A 15,567-nucleotide genomic window follows, 5' to 3' on the forward strand; every position below is an offset into this window, starting at 1 on the left:
CACACACACACACACACACACACACACACACACACACACACACACACACACAGGTGCTTCATTAACCTGCCCAGCCAGAGATGCAGGTGATAAACTCGTGAGGAAGGTGACTCACCATCGCTTCACAAAGTCTCCTTAAAAAGGTTACTTTTTCCAAGCCCTTTTACTTCGTGATGCTTCACGTAAGAGACGAGGCCATCAAGAGTCAAGGTTAAGAGTGCAACTGCGTAGGTGATTATGGGGAAGAGAGAGAGAGAGAGAGAGAGAGAGAGAGAGAGAGAGAGAGAGAGAGAGAGAGAGAGGGAAGGAGAGTTCAGCATTGCGGTATAATATAAACTATAATGACACGATCAATCTTTCTGTCGTCTCTCTTTCCTGCCTTCCTTCTTACCCCAGAAAGACAATCGACCAAAGAACTTGATGAAAAAAGAGAGAGAGAGGAACAAGAATCAGATCATTATGGGGAGCAGGACACGCCAATGCGCCAATAACGAACAGACGATTAAAGCAACAGTGACAGAACAGGAACTTGGAAATACCGTAACAGAAAGCAGGACAGACAAGCAGGCAGGCAGGCAGGCAGGCAAACAAGTAGGCAGACAAGATGGAGAGAGGTTGTAGGAAGTTTCGCTAGGGTGGCCTGGACCAAATAGACAGGCGGCTGACAGAGAAGCGTGGAGAAGTTTGGTGATGTCCTTGTTATTCAGTGCCATCATAAAGGCTGATGCTGATGATGGTGGTAGTGGTGGTAGTGGTGGTGGTGGTGATGATAGAAAAAACATTATTAAAATCACTCCCGAGAAACACATTAATCAATCGAGCTTCTATAACGCTTCTCAATACTCGTCTCTCGCTTCTCAAAACTATCGTACATCTCTTTTAAACAACTCTGTACGATAACTCTTAATATTATACGTCAAAAAATAGGTAAACAAATAAATAAATAAATCTCTAATGAAAAAGAAAAAAAAAAAGGTGCACAGCTAGTCACAATACATGTAAGAAACCAGCTCAAGGTAAAGGAGTTCATCTTTTTTTCTCTTATATCTTTTCTCATTTACAGACATGCACTGGCAACTCTTTTGTTATAATATGCAGACCTCGGCTGACTCTATTTGTGAGGCTGGAAAAAAGGAAGGAGCCGGATAATGCAGTGCGTGGAGGAGGAAGAAAAAAGGAGAGATGGAGCAGGAGGAAGAGGAGAAGGATGAGGATGAAATAAAAAAAAAAAAAAAGGAGGAGGAGGAGGAGAAGGAGGTTATAGAGAAGTGTAGAGAAGGAAATGCCGGAGGAAACTCAGTAATGAGAAATAGATGGAAGTGAAAAGGAGAGTTCATGGAAGAATAATGAGATCCATGCAGGCAAAGAAGACGAGAAGAAAGGAGCCATAAAGATGAATACGTAAATAAGGAAGCAAACACGCAGACATGAAGAGTAAGAGCAGAAAAACAACATCAAAGGAGTAAAAAAGAAAAAAAAAGAGCAATCACATACGCGGAAAGAAAAAGGAATAACAAGAAAAAAGACGAGAAAAGGAAAAAACATAGAAAAAACTAATCAAAGAAAAATAACAAATAAGAAGGAAGAGGAAGTGGAAGAGAGGAGAAAAAAGAGTAGGAGGAAGACGACAACCAGCAAATACAAGAGAAAGGAGGAGGAATAAAAACCAGGAACAGGAGGAGGAGGAAAACAAGGGTGTGGGCAGATAACATGGGACGAGGAGGAGGAGGAGGAGGACGAAGAGGAGGAGGAGGAATTGGAAACACGTGGCGACGATGAAGACGAATGTTGGAGGAAGGAGAAAAAACAAACACGAGGCAGGGAAGGATAACAAATGAGGGGATGAGGGAAGATAAAGCTAAGGAGGAGATAGTGGAGGGAAAGAAGAGGGAAACACGAGACATGACAGGGGTGGTGAGGTACGGCCACCCCTGTCACTGTATACATATATCACCTTGAACCTTATGCATAACCCAGCGTGGGCCGAGACATGGAAGAGAAGGACAACTTTGAACAATTCTCTCTCTCTCTCTCTCTCTCTCTCTCTCTCTCTCTCTCTCTCTCTCTCTCTCTCTCTCAAGAAAATTAAGAGTTTACGCGTCATCCTTGCCTAATCCAAATTATGCTCGAGACTACATGCAGGAACGGGAGAGAGAAGCGCCAAACCCGTATTCCGTATTCAGAAAGTCTTTGCTCTTTCACGACGACTATCTTCAAAGGCTCTAGTTGAAGATACTCAGATTTCTAAGCCCCTTGAGTACCATGACGTGTTTCCATATTCATTCTGCTTTCTATTTGGTGACTTTATACAGCTTCGGAAACTTATGCGGGGGATTAAAATAGTGAAGACTGTGGTCATTAATCTTCTAACTTCTATAGATCTTACCTAATGTCAATGAAATTATCTAATTGTATCCAAAACTCAAGGTAAAAAATGCGTTTCAGTATTAAAAGGGTTAGTAGTATTTGTATGGTTCTGGTGATGGATTAGGAAAATTTCTAGTTGATTATAAAGAGAAACTGTCTTGAAAACCTTGCTATTCGTCTCTAGGGACTTGAAAAATTGTCGTGGTGAGAGAGCAAGGCGTTTTTTTAATATCGCGAGGTGACGGGGTGGGTGACGAGGGAGTGTGGGGGTTAGAGAGTGTCAGGTGAGCTGGGGTGGAGGGCTGGGGGAGGTTATCAGGTCATACAGGATCAAGGAGGATTGGGATCAGGTGGCAGGTGTGGAAGTTAAGATGTTTATTCTGTACCTTATTTTATTTTTTAGGGGGTCCAGAGTGTTTGTCTGTTTACGTGTGTGTGTGTGTGTGTGTGTGTGTGTGTGTGTGTGTGTGTGTTTGTGTGTGTGTGTGTTTTATCTACTATTTTATCTTCTGCCTCTTCCTCTTCCTCTAATTCTTCTCCCCTCCTATCTTCTTTTTCTTCCTCCCTCTTCTTCCATCTATTTCCTTCTCTCCCTTCCTTTCCCTCTCTCCATGATCTTGTACTTCCTTTTCCTCTCCCTTCCTTTCCTTCCTTCTATATGTCATGTTTTATTTTAAGTTTTCATCCTTTTTATTTTGCCTCCACCATCTCCCACCCTTTCCGTCTCCTTTCCTCTTATTTCCCATCTCTATTTCGCTGTGTGTTTGGTTTACTTACGCGTCCCCGTGTCCTCCCATCTCTCCTCTGTGACTCAAACACCTATTAGCTGTAATCTGTCCTGGATGTAAAGCATTAACGCGGCTTCATCTGATTGATCTATCTTTCACATCCTCTGATTCCCGGGAGAATACTCGTATACTTTTGCTTGGATGTTTCACTCCCGCTTCACTCATCCACTGCAATCCATTCCTCTGTGTATGTGTGTGTGTCTGTGTGTGTGTGTGTGTGTGTGTGTGTGTGTGTGTGTGTGTGTGTGTGTGTGTGTGTGTGTGTGTGTGTGTGTGTGTGTGTGTGTGTGTGTGTGTGTGTGTGTGTGTTCACCTAGTATTACCCAGCACACTTAATCCAGCTGCATTTATCGATCACATTTACCTACTTGTCTTTATCTATAATTGTAACACACAAGATTCCAAGATGACGTGTGTGTGTGTGTGTGTGTGTGTGTGTGTGTGTGTGTGTGTGTGTGTGTGTGTGGGCGCACTGCGTACATGCTCGTCTCCATGCAGTGGGCGGGGGTCATAAGGCCCTTGCCCTCAGCTGACCTTTCATTCCCCCTCCCGGAAATATTGGTTTGGTTATGACATGTGACCTGGGGGAAGAAGTTATCTATTTTCCAATTTGTCTACGTCAATGTCTTATGGATACGTGACGGACTGACAGTTAGTAATATTGCGATGGCTATGTTCCAGTGTCGAAGGTGTAAATGATGATGTTTTTTTGATTATTTTTACCTGGTTATTTGACTGTAGTTTTTGTTATTGTAAGAACATAAAGGAAGCTGCTAGAAACCATCAGCCCTATACGTGACAGTCCCATTATGAAAGATGCCTAGGCTTATATATACTTATTTCCATCTGTCATCTCCTCCCATAAAGCTTTCATTCGACCCCAATCCATTGTATCGTCGTTGTCGTTGGTATTGTTATTGTTACTATTGTTGACGGTGCTATTGTTGTTCGTGATGATGTTGTTGCTTGTGTGTGTGTGTGTGTGTGTGTGTGTGTGTGTGTGTGTGTAGGTGGGTGTGTGTGTAGGTAGCGAACGTTGTCTTATGGTAAACACACACACACACATACCAAAACAGACTCCATCACATGACAATGAGGCACCACGCACACACCGCACCGCCAAGAACACAGCCCCCCCGTAGTAACACAACTCGAAACACCCGCGTCATTTACCTACTTACCTACCTACCTAGCCACTGGAAAGTAAACACAAGAGATCAATGTGGTGTGCAGGGACTCGTACACCTACACCTAAGCAAAAGAATAGTCGTACTCAGTCTTATATTAGTCGTTTTTGTACTCACCACATGATCTTGGAGGAGTCGTGGTATGCGGATGGTGGAGCTGCCGTGACTAAGGCGTGATCTTTTTTGTGGTTCTAGTTTTCAAGAGAGTATGAGAGGAGGAAGAATAAGAGGAGGAGGATTTCACTGCTTGGGTCACGAATCTGTGTTTGGCTTATACTATTACTCTACGGCTCGGTTGGGTTACTCGAAGAGGACACACGGCAGGATTGTATTAGCGTGGGACACTTGGCAGGATGAAGGTGCTGGTGGCGGTTGTTGGGGGGTGTGAGGCATCATCGCGAGGACAACAAGACCAGCGTTTTCCTCTGACGAATCACTGGGAGTCTCGCGTCCGTTTCACCAGCCAGGCCTGTGGATTTATCGATTTGGCGGAGCATGGCAGGCCACGACACCTCCTACTATGTTCCAGCACCTCCTCATCTTACTCGTTCCAACACTTGAACGTTAGATTCACTGTAGTTTAGGTATTTTGCTCTGTAATTCCGTATCCTAGATTCTGCAGCTGACTTCCAGGCCGTGGACTGGAGCGCATTGCCTTGCGCATGTGCCGAGAAAGCTTCTGCTCAGTGCTTTTATAATTAATTTCCAAATGTTTAAATTTTTGAAGCTTGTATCATTGAGGGAAATAAGTCTACGTGGTTTACATAAACTGTATCGATGACATCTAATCGCATGACCATTTCAAGGCGAATTTGAAAAGAAAATATTGTATGTAGTTTGGCAACACAGGGAGGATGGGCTCCAGCAGCGGCGGATTGTCAGTGTGCAGGGCCGGGCTGCTTCACTTCATCATGAGCTTCTTCCCGACGCGTAATTACGCCTTGGCATGTGTAGTCACTCCCTAATTTGTTTCTAGGGACGAGTGGTTGTGCCGAGGGAAATAAAGGAAAAAATATGTTTGTTAATATACAAGGCTACTCTTTCTCTTCATTTTTTTTTTTATTATTATTATTCTTATCAGCCCAGCAGAAATGACCGTTTCCTTTACAGAAAATTAATTAATAATATGTAAAACGATGTCACGTTTGAATACTGAGCCACATGAATATGCTTAACAATATTTCTAATAGAAAAAATTCCAGAAAAATATTTGATGTCAGAAAAAAAAAAAACATTTATTTGACGTGCGTGACTGATTGCTTGAATAATTGGTTTAATGGGACCTGCTTCAGCGTTGAGAAACATACTTGTCCCTCTTTCACTACATTTTCCAGTCTTTTTGTGTAGGAAGAGTGAAATAAATTATATGTAATAAGGATGATTTCTCCGCGCCTCTCTGTTGGTGGCGGTGGATGACAAGGACAGCGGGAGGGGGTCGGCTATGAACCAATCATATGCCACCTAGAGCAGTCACAGAGGCAGCTAGTGTAAAGGAGAAACGACCATGTTGGCACTTAGATAAATGTACTAGAAAGGACATGCTTGAATCATATACTACGTAGAGAGAGAGAGAGAGAGAGAGAGAGAGAGAGAGAGAGAGAGAAGGGCTCATGTAACTTAATCTTGTCTTGGATGAGGGATGGGGACGAGGAAGAGGAAATCGGAGATCAGATGAGAGGGGGAAAGAAAGAGGGAGGAAATACGAAAGCCATCGATAAACTTCATTAGTGTGTGTGTGTGTGTGTGTGTGTGTGTGTGTGTGTGTCATATGTCAAATTAAAATGGAGCCATCTTTCCGATTTACACCGTGCTTATTAGATAGGTAGATAATATACAACATCGCAACTGACTACTGAACATCGTGGCATGTTTACCTTGTCCATTCGGTGAAGGTTACATTTAGTGATGAGTTCCAAGAAGTGGTGACCGAGCAGGGCAGGAAGGAATGTAGTACGCGTATGTTTTAAACTGTTCACCTAAAAATAACTCTTCTTGGAACGTTTTCTGACCTTTCTTATCGCTGAGAGAGAGAGAGAGAGAGAGAGAGAGAGAGAGAGAGAGAGAGAGAGTTCTACCTAAAATTACGGTACGTATTTTAAGGGTGTGTTTATAGTTCTAGTACCAGATCAACAAGATTTCTACCTAACAAACCTTGCTAATCTCTGTGACTCTTGAAAATAATAACTGTTGTGGAGAGAGAGAGAGAGAGAGAGAGAGATCTACCTAAAGCTACAGGGGATTTTAAGGGTGTTTCTATAGTTCTGGTGCAAGATTAACAAGATTTCTACATAACTAATATGAGGAACCCACTAGACAACCAAGCTAATTTTCTCTGTAACCCTTGAAAATAGTAAGGAGAGAGAGAGAGAGAGAGAGAGAGAGAGAGAGAGAGAGAGAGGAGCGTTCGTGCAGCATAGGGGGCTTAATCCCACCATAGGCAGTGAATTGGATTGGATCGTCTTGTCATGCTCCCATCACTACTCACCATCTTTACTGTTCCGTACTCTATACTTGACAACAAAGTCAGCTGTTGCGGGGTTCTGTCGAGCTGGGTGAGTAACACAGTTATAATGAATACATTTGCCGTGGTGTGGTGTGGGTGTGGTGGTGAGGGACAAACAGGGACACCGCCAGCACCAACCCCCGAGCCACTACCAGGCCGTGTGTTGGGCGCAGGGGTGTTCGTGGGACTTGCTTCGCGGAGTAATATTTGGCACACTCCTGGTTATAATCAGTGCCGCTAATTTACTGCCTGGTAAAGTTATACAGGTTGGTGTTGTGGCTGTTTGTCAGATTTTTTTTAAGGGGGTGAAGGTGTTGAGTAAGTCTTCCTCGGTTCCACCCCTTCGCCAGCAGTCTCCCCACCAATACCAACGACCGCTGGGGCCTGTTGGGACACCGGGGTTCTTGGGTGCGGGATGGCTAGATATACCAAATCAAGCAATTCCTTAAAAGTGTAAATTGCCTAAATTGGAAAAAAAAAGTCCCTAAGATACTGTTAAAATTTTATCTAACTTACTAAACTCAGCCCTTAACCTAACCTAGCCGAGTAGGCCTCTGTCCCCCTCCCTCAAACTGCCGTAATAGACTGATAAAGGCTACTGAAATAGTACTTTTATGCATTAACACACACCAGAAGGGTAAGAGGTGGAGTGGAGTACTGGGGATGGGTGTTATTACTGTGTGGGTGTAAAACTCTAGAAAGCCAAGATACAATCAGAGCAGTGATCATCCATTGCGAGTGCAAAGTAGGAACTGATATATGTTTGGTGTGTACCCATGAATGAATACATTACTAATGCTATTATGGATTTCTAATTGATGTATCAAAAATTTTGAAGAGCTCTTGTTTGAAATAGCATTATACATATTTTCTTAATGGCACAGCTTGGTCGCAGAAAAAGTGAGTGTATGATGATCCAGAAAGGCTCCAGACAAGTAGTATCTCCACTGAACCAATGAGCTACCAAGGATTCAACATGTTTTCTGCATTTCGCAAATTAACGGGGCGGGCGGCGGAGGGCTCGGCCAACCCCACATCCCCTCCAGGCATGCAGACCATGGCGGCATCCCTCCAGCGCCGCTTTGCCCGTGGGGTGCAGTACAATAGTAAGTATGGACTGCCATGTTTTGCTACAATACCACCACTGTGTAGTATGAAGCCAGGAGATTATGCAACCTATATTGAATTATGAATGAAGGGATTTTAAGAATTTCTGTATCTGGCTACTCATGCCAGATACCAAAATACTTGGTAATTGTGGAGGATTTGAATTTATTTTACTATAAATCTGATTGTATTCATGCTAAGTATAACTTTGAAATATTTGTACTATTTTTATGGCCCGTTTTCATCTCTTTATGATCTTTACCTGTATGTGTTACAATAGTCTTTCTTAAGATGGATTTATTAGTAGCATTTGAAAAATTCAACTCATCAAGTATGGAGTTGTCTATTTAGGTCATTGATATTCATTAGAGTAACACACAATATATGAATGCTGTAGACTTTAAAGATAGTTATGTGTTATATATGTGGTTTGGCTTATTTTGTGTTGTTATTTGTTACTTGAATGTACCTGTTTGTATCTCCTTCTCCAGTGAAAATAGTGATCCGGGGTGACCGCAATGTGGGGAAGTCATGTCTGTTCCGCCGCCTCCAGGGTCAGCCCTTCCATGAAGAATACATCCCAACAGAGGAGATTCAGGTTTGCAGCCACTATTCCTTAGGGACAGTTTTATCTGATACTGCCTTCACAGAAAGCACAGGATCATCATAAGATATGTGTATTGGATCTATGAAATAAGACATTATTTTCTAGTTAAATTTTGTCTCTAATTCTTTCTCCTGCACTCTCATAATCTGAGATGCACTTGCATTTCCTCAGGTGGCCAGTATACAGTGGAACTACAAGGCCACTGATGATGTTGTCAAGGTGGAAGTTTGGGATGTTGTTGACAAGGGGAAGAAGAAGAAAAAGGTACAAATCAGCTGTATCTCATGTTTAATAGTGCCATGGCTCTAGACATAGACATTAATATTATGAGTTATTTGGCTGAAGGGAATTGTACATGACTTGCAAAGACTAACTTGCACACTGAGAGATAAACAGTAGAGCCTTATGATGACGATATTTTCCAAGATTGAGGGGCTGAAGCTGGACAATAGCAGCCTGGAGTTTGAGGAGCCAGCCCTGGATGCAGAGTTCCTGGATGTGTACAAAGGCACCAATGGTGTCATCCTAATGCTGGATATGACCAAGAGCTGGTAAAGTGTTGGAAATTATATCAATTTTCATAGGATTCTTGTTTCATTGATGTTGCAGATTCTGTATATTTAGATTTTGTGTGAAAGTGCCATTTTTGTATGTGTAGCATGTAAAGCATGTACTATGTATTATTCTATCTAATATTATGTACGGTAATATATTCAGTCGATCGATATTTCGTGTCTGTATTTTCATCAGAGAGCTTCCTCTTTTAGCATAATATATGCATTCTGAATTCTTCTGTGCAGGACCTTTGACTATGTGCGGAAAGAGATATTAAATGTGCCGAGCCACATCCCAGTGCTGGTGCTGGCCAACCACCGTGACATGGGCCACCACAGAGTTGTCTCAGAGGATGATGTGCGCTTCTTTGTGGAAAGTCTGGAGAGGTAAAGCATTTAGTAGATTGGGATTGTGGAGATATTTTTGTGCTTTGAAAATGAACTTTACCATCTATAAGTAACATTGTATTCAGATGATGGTCAGGATCAGCAATAAATATTTTTACCTCAACCCATACTTTCATCTTTCTCATAGGTCTGTGAAAAGCACTAAATATCCACATTAATACCACATATTCTTCTCTCAAACCCTTTTTATACCCTCACTACTTAAAGTGTGGAAAGGTGTTTACATCAAGTTGTGCCTTTTCCAGGCCTGATGGAGCTGCTGATATCCGATACACCGAGTCCTCAATGCGAAATGGTTATGGCCTGAAACTGCTTCACAAATTCTTCAATCTGCCATTCCTTCAGCTGCAGCGAATCACCCTCCTCCGCCAGCTGGAGACCAACACTGCTGAGATTGAGGCCACAGTGCAGGAGCTTGACCTCTACCAGGAGAGTGATGATGCAGACTATGACATGTGAGTGTGTGTGTGTGTGTGTTTCACTGTTTGATCTGCTGCAGTCTCTGACGAGACAGCCAGACGTTACCCTATGGAACGAGCTCAGAGCTCATTATTTCCGACCTTCGGATAGGCCTGAGACCAGGCACACACCACACACTGGGGCAACAAGGTCACAACTCCTCGATTTACATCCCGTACCTACTCACTGCTAGGTGAACAGGGGCTACACGTGAAAGGAGACACACCCTAATATCTCCACCCGGCCGGGGAATCGAACCCCGGTCCTCTGGCTTGTGAAGCCAGCGCTCTAACCACTGAACTACCGGGTGTGTGTGTGTGTTTCACTGTTTGATCTGCTGCAGTCTCTGACGAGACAGCCAGACGTTACCCTACGGAACGAGCTCAGAGCTCATTATTTCCGATCTTCGGATAGGCCTGAGATCAGGCACACACCACACACCGGGACAACAAGGTCACAACTCCTCGATTTACATCCCGTACCTACTCACTGCTAGGTAAACAGGGGCTACACGTGAAAGGAGACACACCCAAATATCTCCACCCAGCCGGGGAATCGAACCCCGGTCCTCTGGCTTGTGAAGCCAGCGCTCTAACCACTGAGCTACCGGGCATGTGTGTGTGTGTGTGTGTGTAGGTTGATGTGAGTGTGTGTGTATTATTCATTGTAACCTCTACTTGTTTGAGTCAAGCCATGTTAAGTTACTTGTTATTTCCTTTTCAATTTTAATTTTCTTGTACAAGTTTAAAACAGAATGAGTGAATAGTAGATGTAGAGGCAATAGTTTGCATTTCGCACAAAAAATCATGTTTAGTGTTTCTGAATAAATTGATCTGGATAAATGTAATATAACTTTCTGTTTTACATTTATGGAAGACAGAAGAATGATTATTGTATCATTCACATGGGTCAAAATTCTGCTATTAGGAGAAGAGTATGTGAAATATTAATCACTTTACAGATTCTTGAACCAGCTGACTGACCGGCGGCGGGTGATGGCGGAATCTCTTGGTCCTGTAGCCCAGGCTGCTGCTCCTACAAACACAGTGCCCTTCTCTCAATTGCAGACCCCCAGCGGGACAGCAGCTGGCAGAGTCAGTCCATCGGTCAATGGTGAGTGAAACCTTCAATATCTTAATGCAAGGTGGTATATGATATGTAATTCAGTTTGACATTTAATATTAATCATTGATCTGATTAGAGTCTTCTGATTTTTATGATATTGTAATAATTTGATATGTAAGTAGAATAGTTGCTGGGTACTGTTGTGTCTGAAGGAGATCTCATAAAGAGGAACAGGGGGCAGAGCAGGAAATAAGACTAACTCATTGCCTCATTTCATACGGCACCTCCTCACCATTCCTCTGCAAGCATTTTTATATTCTTATTTGTAGCAGTCAGTTTCAGATCGTTTGAACCAGTAAAAGTATAGCATTGGACTCCTGTCACCTTCAGTTCATATTGATACCATGTTATTGCTTTTCAGGTGTTCCAAAATCAGCATCTGTACCAGTAAGCCTTTCAGCAGCAGCTCCCACCACTCAGCCTTCATCTGCACCTGCTTCCAGCCAGCCACCCAGCACTTCCACTCCCAGCAAGCAGCCTCCCAAGGCTGCCTCTGTCATGGCTGCTTCATCAACAGAGAGGTGACAGAAACTGTGATTTAGGAAAGAGAGGAAGGACTGAGAAAGGATTGTCAAGGCTCCCACACTGTGTTACTGCCTGGCACTGATTTTCTCGTGTGCAGTCAGGTTGCTGCATCAGCTTGCATAGATGCAGTTCGTATTGAAGTGTTGATTAAAGCAATGGCAGGAATGCCTATGGTTCTAATTGGGCAGAGACAGGCTGTTGATTTCCAGGATTTATTATTCTAGTTATTGATGCTACATAGTCATTCTTCAATGAAGAATTGGGTAACGTGTGAATGGGTTTATTAGAGAGCTACTGCATTTCAAGTTTTGTAACACTCGTCTTATTTTTCCTTGTAGAGACTGAATAGCTATCATTAGCTCCCTTGTATTAATTGTCACTTTTAGTTTATATAAATCTTATATCATCTTTTTAATTTTATTTTGTTATTTTCTAGCACAACTGTGACATCCACCACCCCTAGTGTCACCAGCACCACCCCCACCACTAGCACGCAAGCACCAAAGTCTTCCACACAGAGCCCAGAGAAGACCCAGGAAAAGACAAGCTTTATGTCTCGCATATTCAGCAAAGGCAAAGAACAAGAGCAGCCCAAGGAGGCACCTTTGGGTAAAGAACTCTCTTGTATCTCTTGTATCATGCTTCCCTTTTAGCAGTTTTAAATGTCAGTGTTTGCTTTGTTATTGTTGGGCTAGTGTTGTAGTGTGCTTGTTCATCCAAAGAAGACTTTGGTGGGAATCTTTGATGCTGTGGTCTCTGGTCCTATGATGGTGGATACATACAGGACATCAAAAAAAAATGTAAGGCTAACATTTCTGCCCTCTTATGTGTGAATATTGTACATGTATTCCCTCTAAGAGACCTGGCCAGGTATGCCACCCAAAGCGTAGTATTACTTGACGGTGAAAGTAACTCTGGAATAATTGACTAAATCGTGGTGTGAATTAACATGCAAACTTGCACTGGTGAATTTTGCCTCAAAATATTGCACTTTTCTTTTCTGGACTTATATTATGCAGCATAGGAAATGAAGAGCCTGATCATGATATTCATATTTTGTTTTTGTTTTTCAGTAGTGGCAGAGGCTGCAGCAGCTGCTACTGAGCCTGTGTCTGTAGATGACTTTGTTCCCGACGGCGGGCGACTTGACCAGTCCTTCCTTAATGATGTGGTATCGTCCTCAGTAAAGGAATCGTCATCGCCACCTGTGCTAGTTGAAGAAGACAGGTATTTAGCTCGTCATGTGACAAGATTTTTTATTGTAAAAAACATTTAGTTCTGCTTTCTTGCGTAATTTTTCTTGATTATTGTTAATCTCAGCTCATCTTCCCTTCCAGTGAGGACGAATGTGATGGAAATCCAATGGTATCAGCCTTCCAGGTTGACCTTGATCCAGATGACCTTCAGATGGGGTCAGGAGTGGGTATTATAGCAGAGGAGGAAGAGGAGAGTAAGGATGAGTCTGATGATTGTGGGGAAGTAACCTCCACTACCAGTGAAAAGCTTTTAGACTGTGCTTTTCCAGGACAGCGTTTGAACAGTGCCAATAGTGAAGGAGTAAGAACTAGTAACAAGAGTGCAAAGTGCCTGGCAAACCCCATGATAACCGAGGTGCAGGATCAGCACAGCCCATTCCTTGACTTTGAGGCAGATCCATTTACCCTAACACAAAATAAGCCTTCCAGCACAACACCTGGGGTCAGAGAGACTGAGGAGGAGAAGGGGAACCACCTGGATGACTGGCTCAACTCAGACGAGGGCACTATTGCAAACCCTTATGTCTCCACCTCCAACATTATGCCAGAGGGAGCTGCCTTAGATGATTCTGACCATGAAGGAGGTAAGACATTTTTTCACTTTGGCTAAGTCAGTGTTATCATGAAAGTATTCACTTTCAATTATTCATCTTTAATTGAAATATATTTTTCACGGCAGTTATCTTTGTAGCAGAGTTTTATTTTTAACCATATTGCTGCACAGTATTAAATCAAACACACACACACGCAGACACACACACACACACACAAACACAAACACACACACACACACACACACACACACACACACACACACACACACACACACACACACACACACACACACACACACATCTAGTGTATGTCTTTCAGGAAGAAAGAAAGTACCAAACACAAAGAATTTTAAGTTGCTCCCTATTTTAGCATTTTCTTTATCTTCATGTGTTTATTTGTCCTTATTACTTCACAATATTATCTTAGCATTGTTGGTTTGGAATGTCTGTCTGTAAGAGAACGATTTGAAGATTATGAAACATTATCTTATTGTAAAAGTTTATTGTGTATATGCTGTACAGTTCTTGCAGTTCACATGTAACTAACACTTCTTATTATTGTGAATGTTGTGTAATCATCATAGGATTTGTGTGGATATGACACAAAAAAGGGAGTGGAGACAGGGAGTATAAAAGCTCGTTTGTTTTGAATATCACAAATACTCCTTTCTGTTTGTGATCCTTTTGTTTTTAGCCTTTAGTGTGATGGTGGTAATAGTAGAGAGAGAAAGGCTTGGCAGTGAAATTTATACCTCTCTTTGACCAAGCAAAATTTAATTGATACCCTTGACCACAGTACTGTTTGTTGGTTTTTATCAGGTTACTTACTACGATTTCTTATTAGCAGATAAATTTTGTTACTTGTTATTACAGATGTATATTTTTTAGTTATTTTGTGTGTGGTTATATGAGTATAAGGATGACTTACAGTAACCATCTCTAACATAGGTGCACCAGCGGAAGGCAGTCGGATCCTTGAGAAAGCAGATCCTCACAGTGGCAGCACGTCCAGGAGTGACAGTCCTGTGGAGTCTTCAGAGCGTAAGAAGAGACACAAGAGGAAAGATAAGGATAAAAAAGAAAAGGTAAGGAGTAGACTAACAGTGTGTTGAGTGGGTCACAGGTTACAGGACACACGCCCACACCTACAACTCTTCTTCTGTCCTCACTGTTCTACACACAAGAAGAAATGCTATTCCATTGTGCCCTGAAAGCTTTGATAAATGTGACTCATGTGTTTGAGTAGATAGTATTGTTTCCTACAAGGACTGCCACACGTGGGCATGACAGCTTCGTGCAGCTTTACTTATTTTCTTGTGTTCTTTTCATATGTTATTATTTGTGATTCTTATCATGTCCTTATTTTTCCAGGATGAAGATAAATCTATCATAAAGCGTAAAAAGAAAAGCAAAGATAAAGATAAAGAAAAGGAAAAGGAAGGTGAAAAGAAAAAGAAGAAGAAAAAGAAAGACAAAGATAAAGATGGTTTGGAGGAATTCTTCAATGGATCACCTGAGAAGGAATTTGATGAGGCTTATGAAGCCATCTAATCCTGCCATTATTTTCCTTGTTATATCTTTTTTCATAACTTTCAAATGTGTATAATGTGAGTTCCATATTTCCTGCCATATGATTTTCATTTGTGTATGAAACTTTACCTGTGAATTGATAAGGGTCTTTTATACCAGGCTGCCAGCCCCCACACAGGGTTGCCCACATCATTGAGTCACACATCTTACCTCTCAGTCCCCAGTGGAAAGGGATGGACTTGTGGACAACTCAAGGGTGTAATTACATAAGTAAGGTTAACTAGATATTACCTAAATTTGTAAGTAACAAGGTTTTTGGTAACATCTTGTAAGACAAGTGCTAAAGATAAAATAAAGAAGCATTTTATATAAGAGATATTCAGAAACACAGTTTGATGTCAAAAATTCAAGTTTTTGCATCTATTTCTACTTCTCAGCCTTGAATAACTAACAGACCCAGACTGAGGAGTATAATGTGATGTGTGTTTTTTAAAGCAATCTTTTTAAAGAAAGGCATGTTCATAAACATATATGGCAGGAAATATGGCATTTGGAGCAAATGGAGTCTGTAAGTAATATAATCAAAGGATTTGTGAA

At 42.0% G+C, this 15,567-nt stretch overlaps 2 protein-coding genes across 8 annotated transcripts in view; one reads left to right on the top strand and one right to left on the bottom strand.

Moving 5' to 3' along the window:
* LOC123520581 (protein prune homolog 2-like) overlaps positions 1-5,008 on the bottom strand; it is a 39,933-nt gene extending 34,925 nt beyond the window's left edge. For 2 of the 5 annotated variants that reach the window (XM_045282974.1, XM_045282972.1), the window contains exon 1: positions 4,460-5,006. In XM_045282974.1, coding sequence (XP_045138909.1) covers positions 4,460-4,464 — 5 coding nt within the window. In that variant the 5' untranslated portion in view covers positions 4,465-5,006. Of the gene's footprint in view, positions 1-4,459 lie in introns of all 5 variants that reach the window. The other 3 variants (XM_045282977.1, XM_045282975.1, XM_045282973.1) reach the window with 3 other exon arrangements.
* LOC123520579 (rab-like protein 6) overlaps positions 1-15,567 on the top strand; it is a 20,751-nt gene extending 5,184 nt beyond the window's left edge. Inside the window, exons 1-14 of one of the 3 annotated variants that reach the window (XM_045282968.1) lie at positions 6,745-6,894; positions 7,730-7,951; positions 8,444-8,550; positions 8,731-8,823; positions 8,986-9,110; positions 9,360-9,500; positions 9,767-9,976; positions 10,942-11,093; positions 11,467-11,626; positions 12,067-12,239; positions 12,704-12,857; positions 12,968-13,470; positions 14,389-14,525; positions 14,812-15,567. In XM_045282968.1, the coding sequence (XP_045138903.1) occupies positions 7,801-7,951; positions 8,444-8,550; positions 8,731-8,823; positions 8,986-9,110; positions 9,360-9,500; positions 9,767-9,976; positions 10,942-11,093; positions 11,467-11,626; positions 12,067-12,239; positions 12,704-12,857; positions 12,968-13,470; positions 14,389-14,525; positions 14,812-14,991 (2,286 nt within the window). In that variant the 5' untranslated portion in view covers positions 6,745-6,894; positions 7,730-7,800 and the 3' untranslated portion in view covers positions 14,992-15,567. Of the gene's footprint in view, positions 1-6,744; positions 6,895-6,971; positions 7,112-7,729; positions 7,952-8,443; positions 8,551-8,730; positions 8,824-8,985; positions 9,111-9,359; positions 9,501-9,766; positions 9,977-10,941; positions 11,094-11,466; positions 11,627-12,066; positions 12,240-12,703; positions 12,858-12,967; positions 13,471-14,388; positions 14,526-14,811 lie in introns of those variants that run through there. The other 2 variants (XM_045282970.1, XM_045282971.1) reach the window with 2 other exon arrangements.

The sequence above is a fragment of the Portunus trituberculatus genome, chromosome 47 (assembly GCF_017591435.1).
Source record: "Portunus trituberculatus isolate SZX2019 chromosome 47, ASM1759143v1, whole genome shotgun sequence".
Classification (NCBI taxonomy): domain Eukaryota; kingdom Metazoa; phylum Arthropoda; class Malacostraca; order Decapoda; family Portunidae; genus Portunus; species Portunus trituberculatus.